Below are 15,240 nucleotides of genomic sequence, written 5' to 3'. Positions count from 1 at the left end.
TTAGCTATGGAACCCTTTGCTATAGCCGTACGTTCGAGTTTATCATTGACAGGAATTATGGTAAATGAAGTAGAACATAGGATTTCGTTGTACGCAGACGATGTAATAGTATATCTCTCTAAAATAACAGAATCTATACCTGCTCTGCTTAGATTGATAGGGGAGTTTGGTCAAACATCAGGGTATGTCATTAACAAATCTAAATCATCCGTTTTATTACTTAATGAAGAAGAAAGGAAAAACCCACATATAGTAACATCTCATTTTAAGACAGTAAAGGACTTTATGTACTTAGGAATAATGATTTCGCCCAAATTAAGTGAGATCATGGAAAATAACTATGAAAGACTTTCTAAAGAAATAACAGAGATAGTGGACAGATGCATATCTCTACCAGTTTCTTTAATTGGTCGGATTAATATATACAAAATGAGTATACTGCCAAAGGTGCTTTATGCGTATCAGAACATCCCCCTGCCGCCTCCTGTTGATTGGTTTAGCAGGATGTTCTTGGTTTTTTATGGAAAAATGGGAGACCAAGGATAAGATTATCATTGTTGCATCTACCATACAACGAGGGTGGTGTCATGTGTCCAAATATTGAGTGGTATTACTGGGCATGTCAAATCAGGTCTATAAGATACTATTTTGACTTAAATAACGCCCCGCAATGGTCAGAGATGGAAAGTATTAATTTGCATCCACCTTTACCTTTATATTTTTTCTCAGACACAGCAATAAACTTGATTAAAAAGGCGAAAAATCCAATGGTAAAGAACATGGTCAAAGTGTTGTATGATGTAAAAAGATATATGAAGGAACCTGTTGTATTGTCACAGTTTACACCGATGTGGGGAAACCAGGATTTCAGACCAGGAAGAGAGGATGAAGTTTTTAGAATTGAATTGAATTGAATTGAATTGAATGAATGCTTTATTGGCCATATGCAGGTTGCCCCGCAGAGGAATAGGACCCCCCCCGACTTACACATACAACACTTGCAGAGAAAACACTGAAAAAGTACACAACAATGGGAAAGATACAAGAGGAAAAAAAGAGACCTCTTCTCACGCTGGGCACCTATGGGAGGACAGCATGAGAACAGGAAACAATAAAAACCTCCTCTGCACAGAGAGCACATTAATGTCCACATCACAACATTAGAGCACGTGACAAGCCACAGGGGTGGATAGGGGGGTGGGGGGTAATCCGAAGGAACACAGCAGTCGTCCTACACAGCGCTACCATTTCAGCGCGGCACGCAGACCCGCCGTCTTCCCCCACAGGAAACAAGCATCGAAGGCGTTTGGAAAGGGAGGGGGATGAGTGCATGCTTATCAGTGTAAGTGTATGTGTGTGCGTGTCCAGAGTCCAGCTGAGACAGTGTCCTTCGCTCTATCAGGCTAAGTAAACAGTCTGCCAGCCAACCCAGGTGGCCTTGCATGGGATGGGAAGAATAGTCATCACACAGTCGTTATCAGGGAGTTGTTTTGGTCGGCTCCAGCCTTGGGCCTGAGCAGCTGGCGCCATGGTGTCCATATGTTGAATATTGTTGATGTCTCCATTATGCGAGCAGCCGAATTTAGCACTCTGACGCTGGTCTCTCAATCTCCCGTTGGAGAGCCGCAAGCCTCCCCATGATGGTATCAAACCTCTGTTCCGTGGTGTTGTCATTCTTTTGATTCTGAGACCTCACAACTGCAGTGATCCGATCTGCGATGTGATCCAATTTTCGCTCAAGGGTCTCATTTTGAGCAGGCCTCTCTCTGATGTATCCCCCCATACGCTCAATGGTGTTATTTTGAGTCTTCACGGCAGCTGTAAGCGTCTCCAAGGTGTTAACCATGCTGCGTTCCGTGTGAGAGGTCGCGCCTCGTCCCATCGCTTCAATTCCAGCGGTCAGCTTTGGGGGGGTTTGAACAGCTGGTTCTGCTCTCTTATTTCTCCGATAAGTCAGGGCCAAGCCAGCTCCGATCGGCAAGAACCCTGTTATCATGGTTCCGAATAGGTAGATATCTTCAGCATCCTCGATAGACAGTCCCGCCAGGCACAAGATCCTCCAGGTCTGCCACCCATCCATCGTGTATCGGGCAGGGAAAGTCCCTCCAGGGAACTCAGGCTCTCCCGAGCCCCGACTTCTCGTTGAGAAAAGGGTGTCAATAGCATTCAGAGACCAATTGATCAAATCCATAATTCTCTTTTAGGTTTTAGAGAACGACAGTGAGAGACTGTTCGAGGGAAAGTAATGCACACGAGACAAGACAAGGACACAAGAGGCTAAGCAGGGAAGATAAGGGGAAGGAGGAGAAGAGAAAAAGTGCGACCGCCTTCGCCAAGAGCCAGACAAAGAGACAATGGTCAATTAAAGGACTCCAAAAAATCCAAGATTTGTATGCAACAGATTCTCAAGATATGATATCCTTTGATATGCTTAGACATAAATATAATATAGATAGAAAGCAATTTTTCAAATATCTCCAAATTAGAAGTTACATTCGAGCAAATCAAAATAACACCTGCACCAAACCACCAAAATCAGAATTGGAAGACATAATTAGCAAAAGCAGTTCAAAAAAAGGGGCAATATCAGAAATATATAAATTGATTAGGTCCAAAACATCTGACAATTTTTTGTGAAAGTTGAACGCCTGGAAAAATGATTCAAAGAAGGACATATCCATGGAACAATGGGCATTGGTTTGTGCAAAAGCTCATAAACAGAATATTAATTCTAGACTAAGGTTGTTGCAATACAAATGGTTAATGCGAATATATGTTACTCCGGAAAAATTAAATAAGTACAACTCTAATATTCCAGACACTTGTAATAAATGTAATGAAGATAAAGGTAACTTTTGGCATTGTATTTGGGATTGCAGGAAGATAGGCTCTTTTTGGGTTGCAGTAACACAAACTATGAAACAAATATTATCCAAAGAGGTTTTGGATCCTGGCTTCCTTATTCTGGGATTGTACCCAGAAAACATGAGATACACAAAAAGTGACAGAATGTTTATTGATATGGGTTTGTTACAAGCAAAAAGATTAATCGCACTAAAATGGAAAAGAACAAGGGAACCAAGTATCACACAGTGGATAAAACAAATGATGGTGGCTTTGCCATTGGAGTGGATGACATGTATACTGAAAAGGAAATTGGATGTTTTTGAGAAGGTGTGGAGACCATTTGTGAATTTTGTAGAAGGATTTGTATTATCTGAGGAGGATGAGGACGGAGGGCAATGACATTTGATTTGGGAAAATGATAAATTTAGGCCTTTAACAGAGTGACAAATCTGATGACTTTTTTGTTTTCTTTTTGCTGTCTGAGAGGAGTGTATGTTCATGTAGTATTTAGAATGTTGGACTGTTTGTAAGTCATTAAAATGTAAAAAAATAATAAAGATATTGTTGGAAAAAAGACTGGTTTCTGAGTTTTACAGCTGGTGTGGACAATGTTAAGCATCAGGCTTTCAAATGAACTAAAAGCCTGTCTTGGTCTTTCGTTAATTAATAGGCTGGTGTGAAAAATTGCTGCCACACCGCCCCCTCGGCCTGTGCTTCGAGATTTCTGGTAGTTAGAATGACTCGGGGGTGTTGATTCATTTAAACTAACATAATCATCCGGCTGCAACCAGGTTTCTGTAAGGCAGAGTAAATCGATTTGTTGATCAATTATTAAGTCATGTACTAACAGAGACTTGGAGGAGAGAGACCTAATATTTAATAATCCACATTTCACTGTTTTACTCTTTGGTTCAGATGTGGATACTGTATTGTTCTTTCTTTTTGATTTTTTATGTTTAGGTTGTTTTTTGCTGGCTTTTAATTTGTTTTTTGTCTTTTTGGGAGCTGACACAGTCTCAATGGAGATGGGTTTTTTGGGGGGGGGGGGGGGGTAGCAGGAGGAGAGAAGCTGCAGAGAGGCGTGTAAGACTGCAACTCTGCTTCCTGGTCCCAACTCTGGATAGTCATATTTTGGGGGGTTTAATAAATTTGTCCATATTTCTAGAAATGAGAGCTGCTCCATCCAAAGTGGGATGGATGCCGTCTCTCCTAACAAGACCAGGTTTCCTCCAGAAGGTTTGCCAATTATCTATGAAGCCCACATCGTTTCTGGGACACCACTCAGACAGCCAGCAATTTAAGGAGAACATGCGGCTAAACATGTCGCTCCTGGTCTGATTGGGGAGGGAACCAGAGAAAACTACAGAGTCTGACATTGTTTTGGCAAAGTTACACACCAATTCAATATTGATTTTAGTGACCTCCGATTGGCGTAACCGGGTGTCATTACTGCCGACGTGAATTATGATTTTACTGTATTTACGTTTACCCTTAGCCAGCAGTTTTAAATTTCCTTCAATGTCGCCTGCTCTGGCTCCTGGAAGACAATTGACTATGATTGCTGGTAGAGATGGGTACCGGTATCCGGCACCGGTTCTGACATAAATGGTAGTAACCAGACCGAAAAGCAGTGCACATTTCGGTGCTTTATTTCGGTGCTTTTTTTCCTGAGATGTCATACACTTTGGATTCTAGCCAATCATTTTACCTTTGTGAGCGTAGTAGGCGGGCCCAGGTACGTACGTTCTTTTAGAGCAGAGCTACATATTAAAAATGCCCAAGGCGAAGCGGTCAAAAGTCTGGCTGTACTTCACAGCAAAAGATGCAAACTCAGGAGCCTGCAACAAGTGCTTTAAGGTGATACTGTGATACTGTCAAAGGAGGTAACACCTCGAATCTGATGAAACACCTGGCGACGCACAGCGTTTTTTTTTTTTTAAGCCGAGAAATGTACCGTATTTGATAGCTTGCTGCGAGACCTCACACCGAGCGCATCTACTGCGGGTGTGGTGCCTGTTATCAGACCTGGAGTTAGCAACATCCCCCAAGAACCGGAAGAGGAGAGTCCTGGCCCCTAGCCCTGCCAGTGTAGCAGAAATGATGACGGATGATGATGGCAGCAACAGCCGCTCTTCTCTGCGTGAGTAGCTTAATGTTGTTCGTGTGTAATTCACGTTGAGTAGGCTAACCACATTATCACATTAATGCATGTAAGGTGAACTAGCAAATACCGTCGTAGTTACATGTGGCTGTCTTCTTGTTTGATGGAAGATACTCCCTTCATCCTGGCCAAAAAGGCTAAAATGACTAAAGAAAAGTGGGAAACAGCTAAACATGAGAAGTTTTTAGACAAAATTGGTGTTTTTTCTGTCACGGCTCGGGGCAGCGGCCGTGTGAAGAGTGGAAGGAGGACTCAAATGCAGCACTTATTCAGACGTGAGGGCGATTTATTAACAATACCAAACATAAAGTGGAGATGGCAAAACAGAACTAAGGATGAACTAAACTGGGAGAAACTACACCAAGGAGTAGCAAACCTGACATGAAGGGAGAACAGCAGGGAGAGCACGCAGGGGATTTCACAAAATATGAACACAGACGACGCGACGAGGAACAGAGGAAAACACACACTATAAGTACACAGAGAGACACTGGGAAATCACACACAGGTGGGGGACACAGCTGGACCTGATTAACCTGACGAGACAGGGGAACACTAACACCAGGGACCAATAGAGGGAGCACAAACCCAGAACCCAGTATCTAAAATCCCAAAACACAAACCATCCCAAAACAGCCACGAATAATAATGAAAGTAATAACAATAAAGAACACAAACACAAAGTCACTGAGTCATGGCCGCAGGACCATGACATTTTCCATTTATTAAGCACTGCTTCCAGCCAAGAGTGATACCATATATGACCTATAGCTGCAGAAAAGGCTAACATTGTTATCTTTTTACAAAAAAACAGCTGAAAATGAGAGGTTTTTGGACAAAGTTTGTGTTCTCCATTCTTTAAGCACCGGTTTGAGCACCGTTTAAGCACCGGCACCGTTTGAAAAGTACCGGTTTGGTACTGGTATCGGATAAAACCTAAACGATACCCATCCCTAGTTGCCGGTGTCTCTAGCTTCACATATCTGAGAACAGAATCACCAATTACCAGAGTTTGAACCCCGGCGGGTGTGTCGCAGAGTGGGGAAAAACGGTTAGACACATGAACAGGTTGGTGGTGTACCTGGGGCTTCTGTTTAAGACTATGCTTCCTCCTCACCGTGACCCAGCCTCCCTCTTTCCCCAGCTGCTTGGGGTCTGCCGGGGAACAGCTAGCGGGGCCTACGCTATCTTCGCTGCACCAGCTACAGGGGCCTGGCTAGCTATGGGTGAATGAAGGGTGCGAAGCCGAGTCTCCAATTCAGTAATCCTGGCCTCTAAAGCTACAAATATGCTACATTTCTTACAAGTATCATTACTGCTAAAGGAGGCCGAGGAGTAACTAAACATCTGACACAATGAGCAGGAAAGTGCGGGATTGACAGGTGAAGTAGCCATGGTGCTAACGAGTCAGCTACGAGCTAAGCTAGCGAAACAGTACAGACACAGTGAGTGAATACTTTGGCTATAAATTAGGTATTGAGTACACAGAAAGTGTGCTTCGGATGAAGCACGTGAAGATTATACTATGAAAGAAGAATGTATTTAAAAGTTGTTAATTAAATTGCTACGCAAATAAGCTACTCAGAAACACCACTGTGTTTGAGCAGGAACAGGAAGTGATACTCTACCACAGAGCGAGCAAACACCAAGTGACAGCGCCACCAAGAGGCGTAAAAAGACATCTCTGATGCGACCTGAGTGCTCAAACTGTGCGTTTATAACATGAAGCTTATCATACAAAATCTGTCTCTCGTTCTCCCTCTCTGTCTTTCACTCACATAGACAGACACACACACACAGACACACACATTCCACCACCATCAACTTTGCTAAATTACTAATGAAAAACACTGACCAGGCAGCTGCAATTGAGCAGCAATGTCCATCCAGCTCTTTTTCTGGTTGTTGTAGTCGTGATAATTTTGTGAGGCCACTTTGAAAAGCCTCGGATACGGAAGCCTCTTTCCACAGGTCTCCACTTCATCAGACATCACCTAGACTCAGAGCTGGATGAGGCCAGCGCAAACAGCAGCCTAACCGACAAAGGTGATGGATCCATGGGGTCAGGAAAGCCAGAAGCAGGGGAACTGGAGAGGTACCTTTCATGTCCATTCACTGGAGGTGTGGATCCATTGCATGGCGTTCCTACCATCAAGAAGCTGTCGATCAAAATGAATACAGCTCTTCCTGCATTTGGAGCTTGTGAAGGATTTCTCAGTCATGCAGGACTCCTGTTCACTGCTAAACAGTTAAAGCTTCACAGAAAGAACCTTGAGAGCAAACTGCTGCTGAAGCTTAACCATCACCTCACTGAGTGAAGAAATGGCACATTGTTTGCTAAATATGCAGAAATAGACGCACACCCATACAACTTATGGTAAACTGAGCTGCCGTGTATGTACATATGTTGAAGATGCCTTGTTCTAATGTTTCCTCTGAGGCTGCTGTGGCATTTGGAGCAAAAATGAATATAACGTTTACAGCATATCTTGTCACTGGAAATGGTTTGCACTGTTTATATATTTATATTATTTACTGTAGGTATTGATGAAAAATGCTTTATGTTGTGAAAAACTGAAATCTGGAAATTAGAATTTTTGTGCCTTATTTTGTTGATCTTTTTACATATATTCTATTTGAAAATACAAAAAATTGTATATTTATTTATTTTTGTTTGTCTGATAGCATTTATTTAAAAAATAAATCAGACATTTCAAACAGTTACTCACTACTTGAGTAGTCTTTTCACCAAGTACTTTTTTACTCTTACTTGAGTAACATTTTTGAAGACTACTTTTCACTTTTACTTGAGTAATAATATTTTAAAGTAATGCTACTTTTACTTGAGTACAATTTTGGATACTGGACCCACCTCTGGTCACCAAAGCACTTCTCATAGGTCATATGATTGTTGGGCAGCTGGGATAGGCTCCAGTATCCCCCGTGACCCTGAAGAGGATAAGCGGAAGCGAATTGATGGATGAATGGATGAACTGAACTAAATAAATGTGCAGTAAGATCATAAGTTCTTTATCCTGGCTTATTCATCAAATGGCCAGTAGATGGCGACACATCAGCAGTTATAGTGGCGTTTGTTGAAGCTGCACCTGGATACAGTTTTGGTTCCAGACAAAAAAATAAAATGAAATAAAATAAAATAATTACATAAATGAACAGATAAATAACTGGCTAAGATTGTTGATAGGTTTGTAGCATAAACCTACTCGGTGGAACGTTCAAGACAATTCTACACAGCAAAGCAAGACGCGATTAGGCAAAGTTCTTTATGTTTCTCGTGCACGAGGAAGACAACTGGACAAATGCCGTTATGCTGTACTTAATTGAAAAAATTAAGTTAATTTTATATTTTCATATAAGATGTCCAGTCTATACATTTTAACATTTCATATTCTTTAAATCTCATTTATTACAGGTTTTCACCACATGCCATTTTAAAATCCAGCATATGGATATTTATGTATTTATGAGACATCATAGGAGTCGGAAGTTTGTTGGTGTCTTGGAATCTCTGCAGCTCACTCACTTCTATTAAATTAACCTGAATACCTGAGATGTTTTTACAGAGGACCAAACACAAAACTAAAGACCTAACAATGTCCTGTTTATCCAAGAGACACCAGATGCACATTAACTTCGTTTTATTGAATTCAGCAATAATTTGTTACTGTTACACTTTACAAAATGAGCTTTCATTGATTTATTTTACCAAGATTGCCCCCCCCCCCCCCCCCAAAAAAAACAACAACAACAAAAAAACAAAAGCAAAAAAGAAAACAATTCAGAAACCAATCGTTCATTCGCCAGTTTGTAGAAAACAAAGAAAAATTATGGCTAAAAATCAAAATTAGAACATTTTTATCTACGAGTTTAAGATATCAAATAACTTCATGGTCAAACTATTTCTCATATCTTTACACTGAAAATGATCTGACACATGACATTATAACTTCTGCTGTTTTTCTAAAACCATGATCACTGTGTCCAGCAGCTTTTCCACCTGAGCTGAACCTGATCTGTTATTCTCAAAGAGAACACATCTGTTGCCCAACTGTTGAATCATTTCCTTCAGATCAGGTTGGCAACTATGCAGAAAATCAGTCAGCGTTTTTCCAGAACGATGCAAATCATCTGATTTAGTGAACAGGATGATAGTTTGTTCTTTAACATTCCTCCCAAAAGCTTTTTCCAGTTTTTTCAGTATATTTCTCTCACCATCTGTAAATCTGCTTATATGCATCACAAGTACATACACACAAGGGTGTGACTCACAGAGCTCTTTGCACTGTTTTAGATATTTGTTCTTAACTGGTTCTTCAATGTCATCATCAAACATGTCTGGAGTATCTATCACACGCACATGTTTGCCATTTATCTCTGTTTCTGCTATCTCACAATCTTTGGTGACGGGCTGTGAACTGGGTCTAGAGAAGAAGACTGGCTTTCCAAGGATGGTGTTTCCACTCGCACTCTTTCCAGTCCCAGACATTCCCAGGAGAACAAGGTTCACTTTGTTGCTGGTACGCTTTCCTGTATGGAAGTGTTGTGTTGTTTTGATTCCTGTAATGAATTTCAGAAACATCGACATAGTTTTGAATAATGAACTTCCAACTGATATCAGTCTGAACAAGTCTGAAAGACACTGTATAGATTGTGGTTTACCTGGCATTGCCATCACAGTGCGTGGTGCTGACAAACGTGGAAGAGGTACAAAGGGCCGTGACCCGACACTCTGTTCCTGTGGTTGTTTAATGGTTTTGATTGATTTTTCACTTATAGGCTGTTTTCCTGGTTCGGCACACACATCCGCTGGCTTTCCAGCTGTCTGCGCACTCTCCCGTCTCTGATCTCTGATCTCACTATAAAAAGGGTGAAACCTCATTAGTTCAATCATGTCCACCTGATCCTCCAACCAACACTGTCCCTTGAGTGCACTGCACCACCCTCCCCTGCAGCTGAGCCAGGGAACACGCCTTCGCCACAACAGGATTACCTGTGGACCTAATGTTCAAATTAAGCCTTAATACCTGTGTTTTAGTAATATAGCAACCTTCCCCCACAAATACATGAAAAATACCATAAAGCATTATGTTATTTTTAATCCTTACTTTGTTTTAGTTAGCATCAGATTTCTGCCTTCAGCCAGTCTGTCGAGCTCACTGAAAACCTGTTCCATGGTGCAGGATATGAACGAGTAATCTGTGGGTTTATAACTCAGTGGAAGCAAAACCGTAAACTCTTCTGCAGGTTTTTCAGTCTTATTGCTCAGATGTTCTATCTGCTTCCGAACATCGTCTGGTGAAAAGCCATGTTCTACCACCAGCAGACACATGTCAGGATATCGATTAATACACAACAAGTCTTGTATGTCCTTAAATTCTGCATACAAGTCTGGCGTAAACATGACTTCATATATATCATTTACATAGATCTCAATCTTTTTCAAAGCTTGTCTTTTATCTAGTTTGGATAAATCTTTTCCCAGGATGTTGGTTATTAGAGCTTTCTTCAAGACTTCATCTCTTCCCAGGATAACAACTACAATCTTCCTTTCTGTGAAAACAATAAGTCACATGGTTAATTTTCCCATTTGCTATGCAGTTCTTTTAATTTCAGCAAAACAACTAAAAATTCTATTTACAGAACATTTTCACCCACTAGAAGACATAGTCCTTCAGTCCTTCAGTCCAGTTTAGCAAAGTGAAGAAGACGAGCTGTGTGGCGTCTGCAAGCTGTGCCGATCTTTGTCTGTTTTAATAACCTGTTATGCAAATGCTGGAGGTGTGTCATGTGTGAAGCTATATATAACGCTTTTAACATTCAGTTGTGTCATCTTTGTGGTGGAGAATTCGTCAGAAAAATTTGATTTTCATCCACTAACACCCAAACCAGACAAACTGAAGAGGTCACGAGCAAAAATAAATTGTGTGATGTGCTGAAGTCTCATGTCCTGCTGATTATTTATGCTAGCTGAATCCAAACCCTGCAGAGAATTTGGGAATAAAACTTAAAATGTAAAAGACTGAAGTGAATAAGAATATAGGAAAGTTCATGAAATTATTAGAACAAAGACCCTTTTCATGATATTGTACTGTTATGAAATGCACTAGTACAATTATGAAAAGACTTTGCTGTCTTCATTCCATCACATTCCCTGTGTGAAAATTCTATCCCAGATATTTTAGTATATACTAGAATATTCTTCTTTTTATTTGTTTGAGGTTGAATGTTATGTTCCTTGGTATATCCTGATCTCCATTGTGGTTTGCTATCCTTTATCTTTCTCTTGCGTCTCTTACAATTGGGTTTGTGTGTGTGTGAATGTTGGGCTCACCTTTCCTGTAACGCAGCATACTTAAGTACTCATGCGCTCATGCACTCCTCTGTCTCTGGATTACTTAGGTACCAGGCCACACTCTTTCATTTGCTGTGTCACCTTCCTTCTCCCTCTCCTCCAGGGAACACCACTCCACAATACATCAGCTTAGCACTAAATACATAGACATTTATCCTCATCCTCTTGTGAGGAGGAGGAGGTGCCAGGCTGTTGCGGTGATGATTAGTCAAAATTCTACAAAGTTTTCTGTTTGTTAAATGAATAAATTGTTAAACTGCCAATACAGACTTCAATCATCCAATCCGATAAATGACACGTAACAAGATTCAGTAGCAGAATAAGCTGTTCACATTGGCACAGACGATTGGACAAGTTTGTCTTAGGCATAACCCACATAATTAAACTGTTCAACCCACAAATGTACTTTCTTTAACAATGTATTTGTTAAAGAAATGCATTGTTATGCAATGCACAACACATTTTTCAAATTTGAGAGATTTTGCACAAATGGAAGAAAGCAGTCCTAAATATTTGTTTAAAATGTGCACTGAAGGACATATCCGGGTCAAAAATGACTCCAAGGTTCCTCACAGCGTTACTGGAGGCCAAGGTAATGCCATCCAGAGTACGAATCTGGTTAGATACCATATTTCTAAGCTTTTCAGGGCCGAGTACAATAACCTCAGTTTGATCTGAATTAAGAAGCAGAAAGTTAGCGGCCATCCAGGTCTTTATGTCTTTAAGACATTCCTGCAGTTTAACTAATTGGTGTGTGTTATCTGGCTTCATGGACAGATAGAGCTGGGTGTCATCTGCATTTTAATTTTCCTCTTCAGAAAATGCAAGTTGCCAAGGGCAATTGAAATATAGTTTTCAGTGAAAAACAGTTGTTCTCATACTTTAAACAACTACAAATCTTTCTTCTCCTTACTGTTTCCTCACTTATGCTGTGCTGCTCTGTCAATATTTCATAAACCTGTTATGCAAGTACTGGAGGCGTGTCAGCTATGGAGCTATAAGTATTGAGTTCAACAGAAACATTCACATTCATCGCTCTCACCTCTGCCAGGACAATACTTCAATAAAATATGGCTTTATTTCCACAAGGTAAGCTCTACCTGTGTATAGTTAATATCCCAAACTGAGATTCTGAGATGCTGAGTTATTAATTTCTGACATCGTAAATAGTTTTGGTGCAATCTGTGTTGCAGAGGCTGACTTGAGGATTGTGCTGATTGGAAAAACTGGCGTGGGAAAAAGTGCAGTTGGAAACACCATCTTGGGAGAAAAATATTTCTTTTCTTCTCCCAGTTCAGAGTCAGTGACTGAATCTTGTGAACAACATGTGAAGAAGTTTGGTAATAGGGTAGTTAGTGTGGTAGACACACCTGGCATTTTGGACACGGGAAAATCCGCAGAAATCATCAAAAAAGAAATTGTGAGATGTGTTGAAATCTCCTGTCCAGGTCCTCACGTGTTCCTGCTGGTCCTTCAAGTCGGTCGATTCACCAAAGAAGAAAAAAACTCTGTGGAAGCCCTGCAGGAGCTGTTTGGGCCACAGGCTAATCATTACATGATTGTGTTGTTCACCCGTGGTGGTGATCTTGGAGACATGACAATAGAAGAGTATGTAAATAAAGGCCACCAAGGTCTCAAAGACATTATCCTAAGATGTGGAAAAAGGTTTTATGTCTTTGATAACCTAAGCAGTGACAGAAAGCAAGTGGTGGAGCTAATTGGAAAGATTGATCGCATGGTGGCTGAGAACAGGTGCACGTACTACACAGATGAGATGTTTAAAGAGGTGGAAGCTGCACGGAAAATGGGAATGCGAGTCGCTCAGTACAGGTTCCTTGCTCCACTGCACCAGAGCATTTTACGTTTTCATTCCATTCTTGCAAGAGATTAAATCAATCTGATAAACTGTCTAAACACAATCAGCATAATGGAAACAAGACAGCCTGTGTACCCATATGTGAACATATGAAATATATTAAAAATCTCTGATGCACACTTTGTGTAGATAATTGTGTAGCATTAATTTGCTTTAATTTATCAGAATAAATATAAAATAAAAACACATCTTTCAGTGTGTCCTTGGATGTCAGTAGGGTTTAATAATAAAAGTTTAATAATACAAGTTTTGGACCTAAGACTAATTATTAGATAAAAGTACTTCTTGTATCCATTCTAAATGTAGTCTATATGTCCGAACTCAAATCTATTGTGTAAATTATCTATCTATCTATCTATCTATCTATCTATCTATCTATCTATCTATCTATCTATCTATCTATCTATCTATCTATCTATCTATCTATCTATCTATCTATCTATCTATCTATCTATCTATATAGATATGATGTATGTATCATATAATTTTTTCATAGAATGTTCATCCCAATGTGGCTTTAAAAAGTTGTTCAGTGTTCTTTTTGTCTAGTAAATGAAAGTCAAATTAAATAAATATCTATACCTAACAGTCTAATTTGTTGTGTTTTTGTTATTATTGAAAAATAGACTCTGCACAGGTCAATTTTATGTGTTCTCTTTAAAAAAAAAGTGTTTTTTTTTTTCATTTTTTATGTATTTCAAATATTAAGTTACTCGTGTTGAATTAAAACCAACCTGAGCTATTATAAATCTCATACATGTTCATGTAATGCTACTGTTTTCTACAAAAACTCGTACAATAAATGTTATTCTCTTGATGACTGCTAAGAAGTTACTCTTTGGATTGCTGACCAAAGTACAAAATAAATTTTCTGTCTGACCTTATGCAACACAAGATTGAAAAACAAATGGTAGGGATGGGACACTCGATACTGACATTTTGATGCCGTGTCGAGCTTCTGTAGTGTAGATTTTTCTAAACACTGCTGTGGTTAGAAACACCAGGGAAATTATTATGACATTCTAAAGGTTTTCGTGCACTTAACCTCAGTTTTAACAGGTGGTGTATCTGCTGCCATTATCCGCTGGGAGGCACCAGGATTCCCTTTTTTTTTTGACACTACGGCTTCTATTAATTACACATGCATTTGTAAAAGAAAATACCCCATCTCTAACTATTCTTTTGTGGATTTGGGAGACCAACATAGACAGTCCTATCACATAAGATAAAGTAAACCTTTATTAGTCCCATAAAGACTGGAATCCAAAGGGTAATTTAAAAAATATGGTGTGATGGCCCACTCCACCCTGCCTTCCTTTTGTCCTGTTTGTGTGTTTTGTCTGCAGTCATTAGAGGGGTGGAGTTCCCATTTACAATAAATGAAACTGACATTACCTGGGCCAGTGTTTTTTAAAAGCCTTCAGAGCTCAGTTGCTGGTGGGCACTGTCCCATGAGACACCCTGTTGGACTTTGGTTGCCTTTAGCAACATAATGCATACACCATTCTTACGCACGCACTCCCCTAAACCACTGACTGTACAGACTACACACCATGGTTGGTGTAAGGTTTCTTTTGTTTTTGTTTTATTTACATAAGATGAAATAGTTTTTGAACACCATTCCTATGCATCTCTGAGGTTTTGTCATGGCCGTGTGGACCGATTTGTGATAATGGTCGTATTTGAATGATTACTGTCATACTGATGAGAGAAAGCGTGAGACAGAGACTGCTGGAATTAACTCTATCAGCAGAGAGAGAGAGCGGTACACTCACTGTAAATTCATTAAAATATTTCATAAAAGCTGCCTCTGCTTCAATGAGAAAGCAAAACAGAACAAGTTTTCAGGTCTGCCTCTACTCTACTTTTTTCTACTTTCAACAGAAAATCAGGTGACTTTATCCTCACTCAAACCCTGAGTCACACACTGTCCTGCCATAAGGAATATATTCACACTGCCAAATGCATGTTTTTCTAGCTTTT

The 15,240-nt window shown here is 40.1% G+C and overlaps 2 protein-coding genes across 2 annotated transcripts; one reads left to right on the top strand and one right to left on the bottom strand.

Annotated features, from left to right (window-relative positions):
- Positions 1-8,652: 8,652 nt before the first annotated feature.
- On the bottom strand, positions 8,653-10,700 carry LOC113029665 (GTPase IMAP family member 3-like). The gene is made up of 3 exons (XM_026180650.2): positions 10,135-10,700; positions 9,689-9,885; positions 8,653-9,586 (listed from the first exon to the last, which is right to left on the bottom strand). The coding sequence occupies exons 1-3, from the start codon at positions 10,428-10,430 to the stop codon at positions 8,970-8,972; spliced, it is 1,110 nt and encodes a 369-aa protein (XP_026036435.2). The 5' UTR covers positions 10,431-10,700; the 3' UTR covers positions 8,653-8,969.
- A 1,675-nt stretch (positions 10,701-12,375) lies between these two features.
- Positions 12,376-13,851, top strand: LOC113015582 (GTPase IMAP family member 7-like). The gene is made up of 2 exons (XM_026157605.2): positions 12,376-12,470; positions 12,575-13,851. The coding sequence occupies exons 1-2, from the start codon at positions 12,452-12,454 to the stop codon at positions 13,270-13,272; spliced, it is 717 nt and encodes a 238-aa protein (XP_026013390.2). The 5' UTR covers positions 12,376-12,451; the 3' UTR covers positions 13,273-13,851.
- The last annotated feature ends 1,389 nt before the right edge of the window (positions 13,852-15,240 follow it).

The sequence above is a fragment of the Astatotilapia calliptera genome, chromosome 9, assembly GCF_964374335.1.
Source record: "Astatotilapia calliptera chromosome 9, fAstCal68.1, whole genome shotgun sequence".
Lineage (NCBI taxonomy): Eukaryota > Metazoa > Chordata > Actinopteri > Cichliformes > Cichlidae > Astatotilapia > Astatotilapia calliptera.
This window is presented reverse-complemented; position numbering and strand designations above follow the sequence as displayed.

Bases quoted from the DNA above. Each gene is read 5' to 3' on its own strand.
- LOC113029665 (XM_026180650.2), bottom strand. From the start codon at position 10,430: ATGTTTACGCCAGACTTGTATGCAGAATTTAAGGACATACAAGACTTG. The intron at 9,886-10,134 runs GTAAGGATTAAA...CCCTTTTTATAG, and splicing joins CTGATGCTAACTAAAACAAA to TGAGATCAGAGATCAGAGAC. The intron at 9,587-9,688 runs GTAAACCACAAT...AATTCATTACAG, and splicing joins CACTGTGATGGCAATGCCAG to GAATCAAAACAACACAACAC.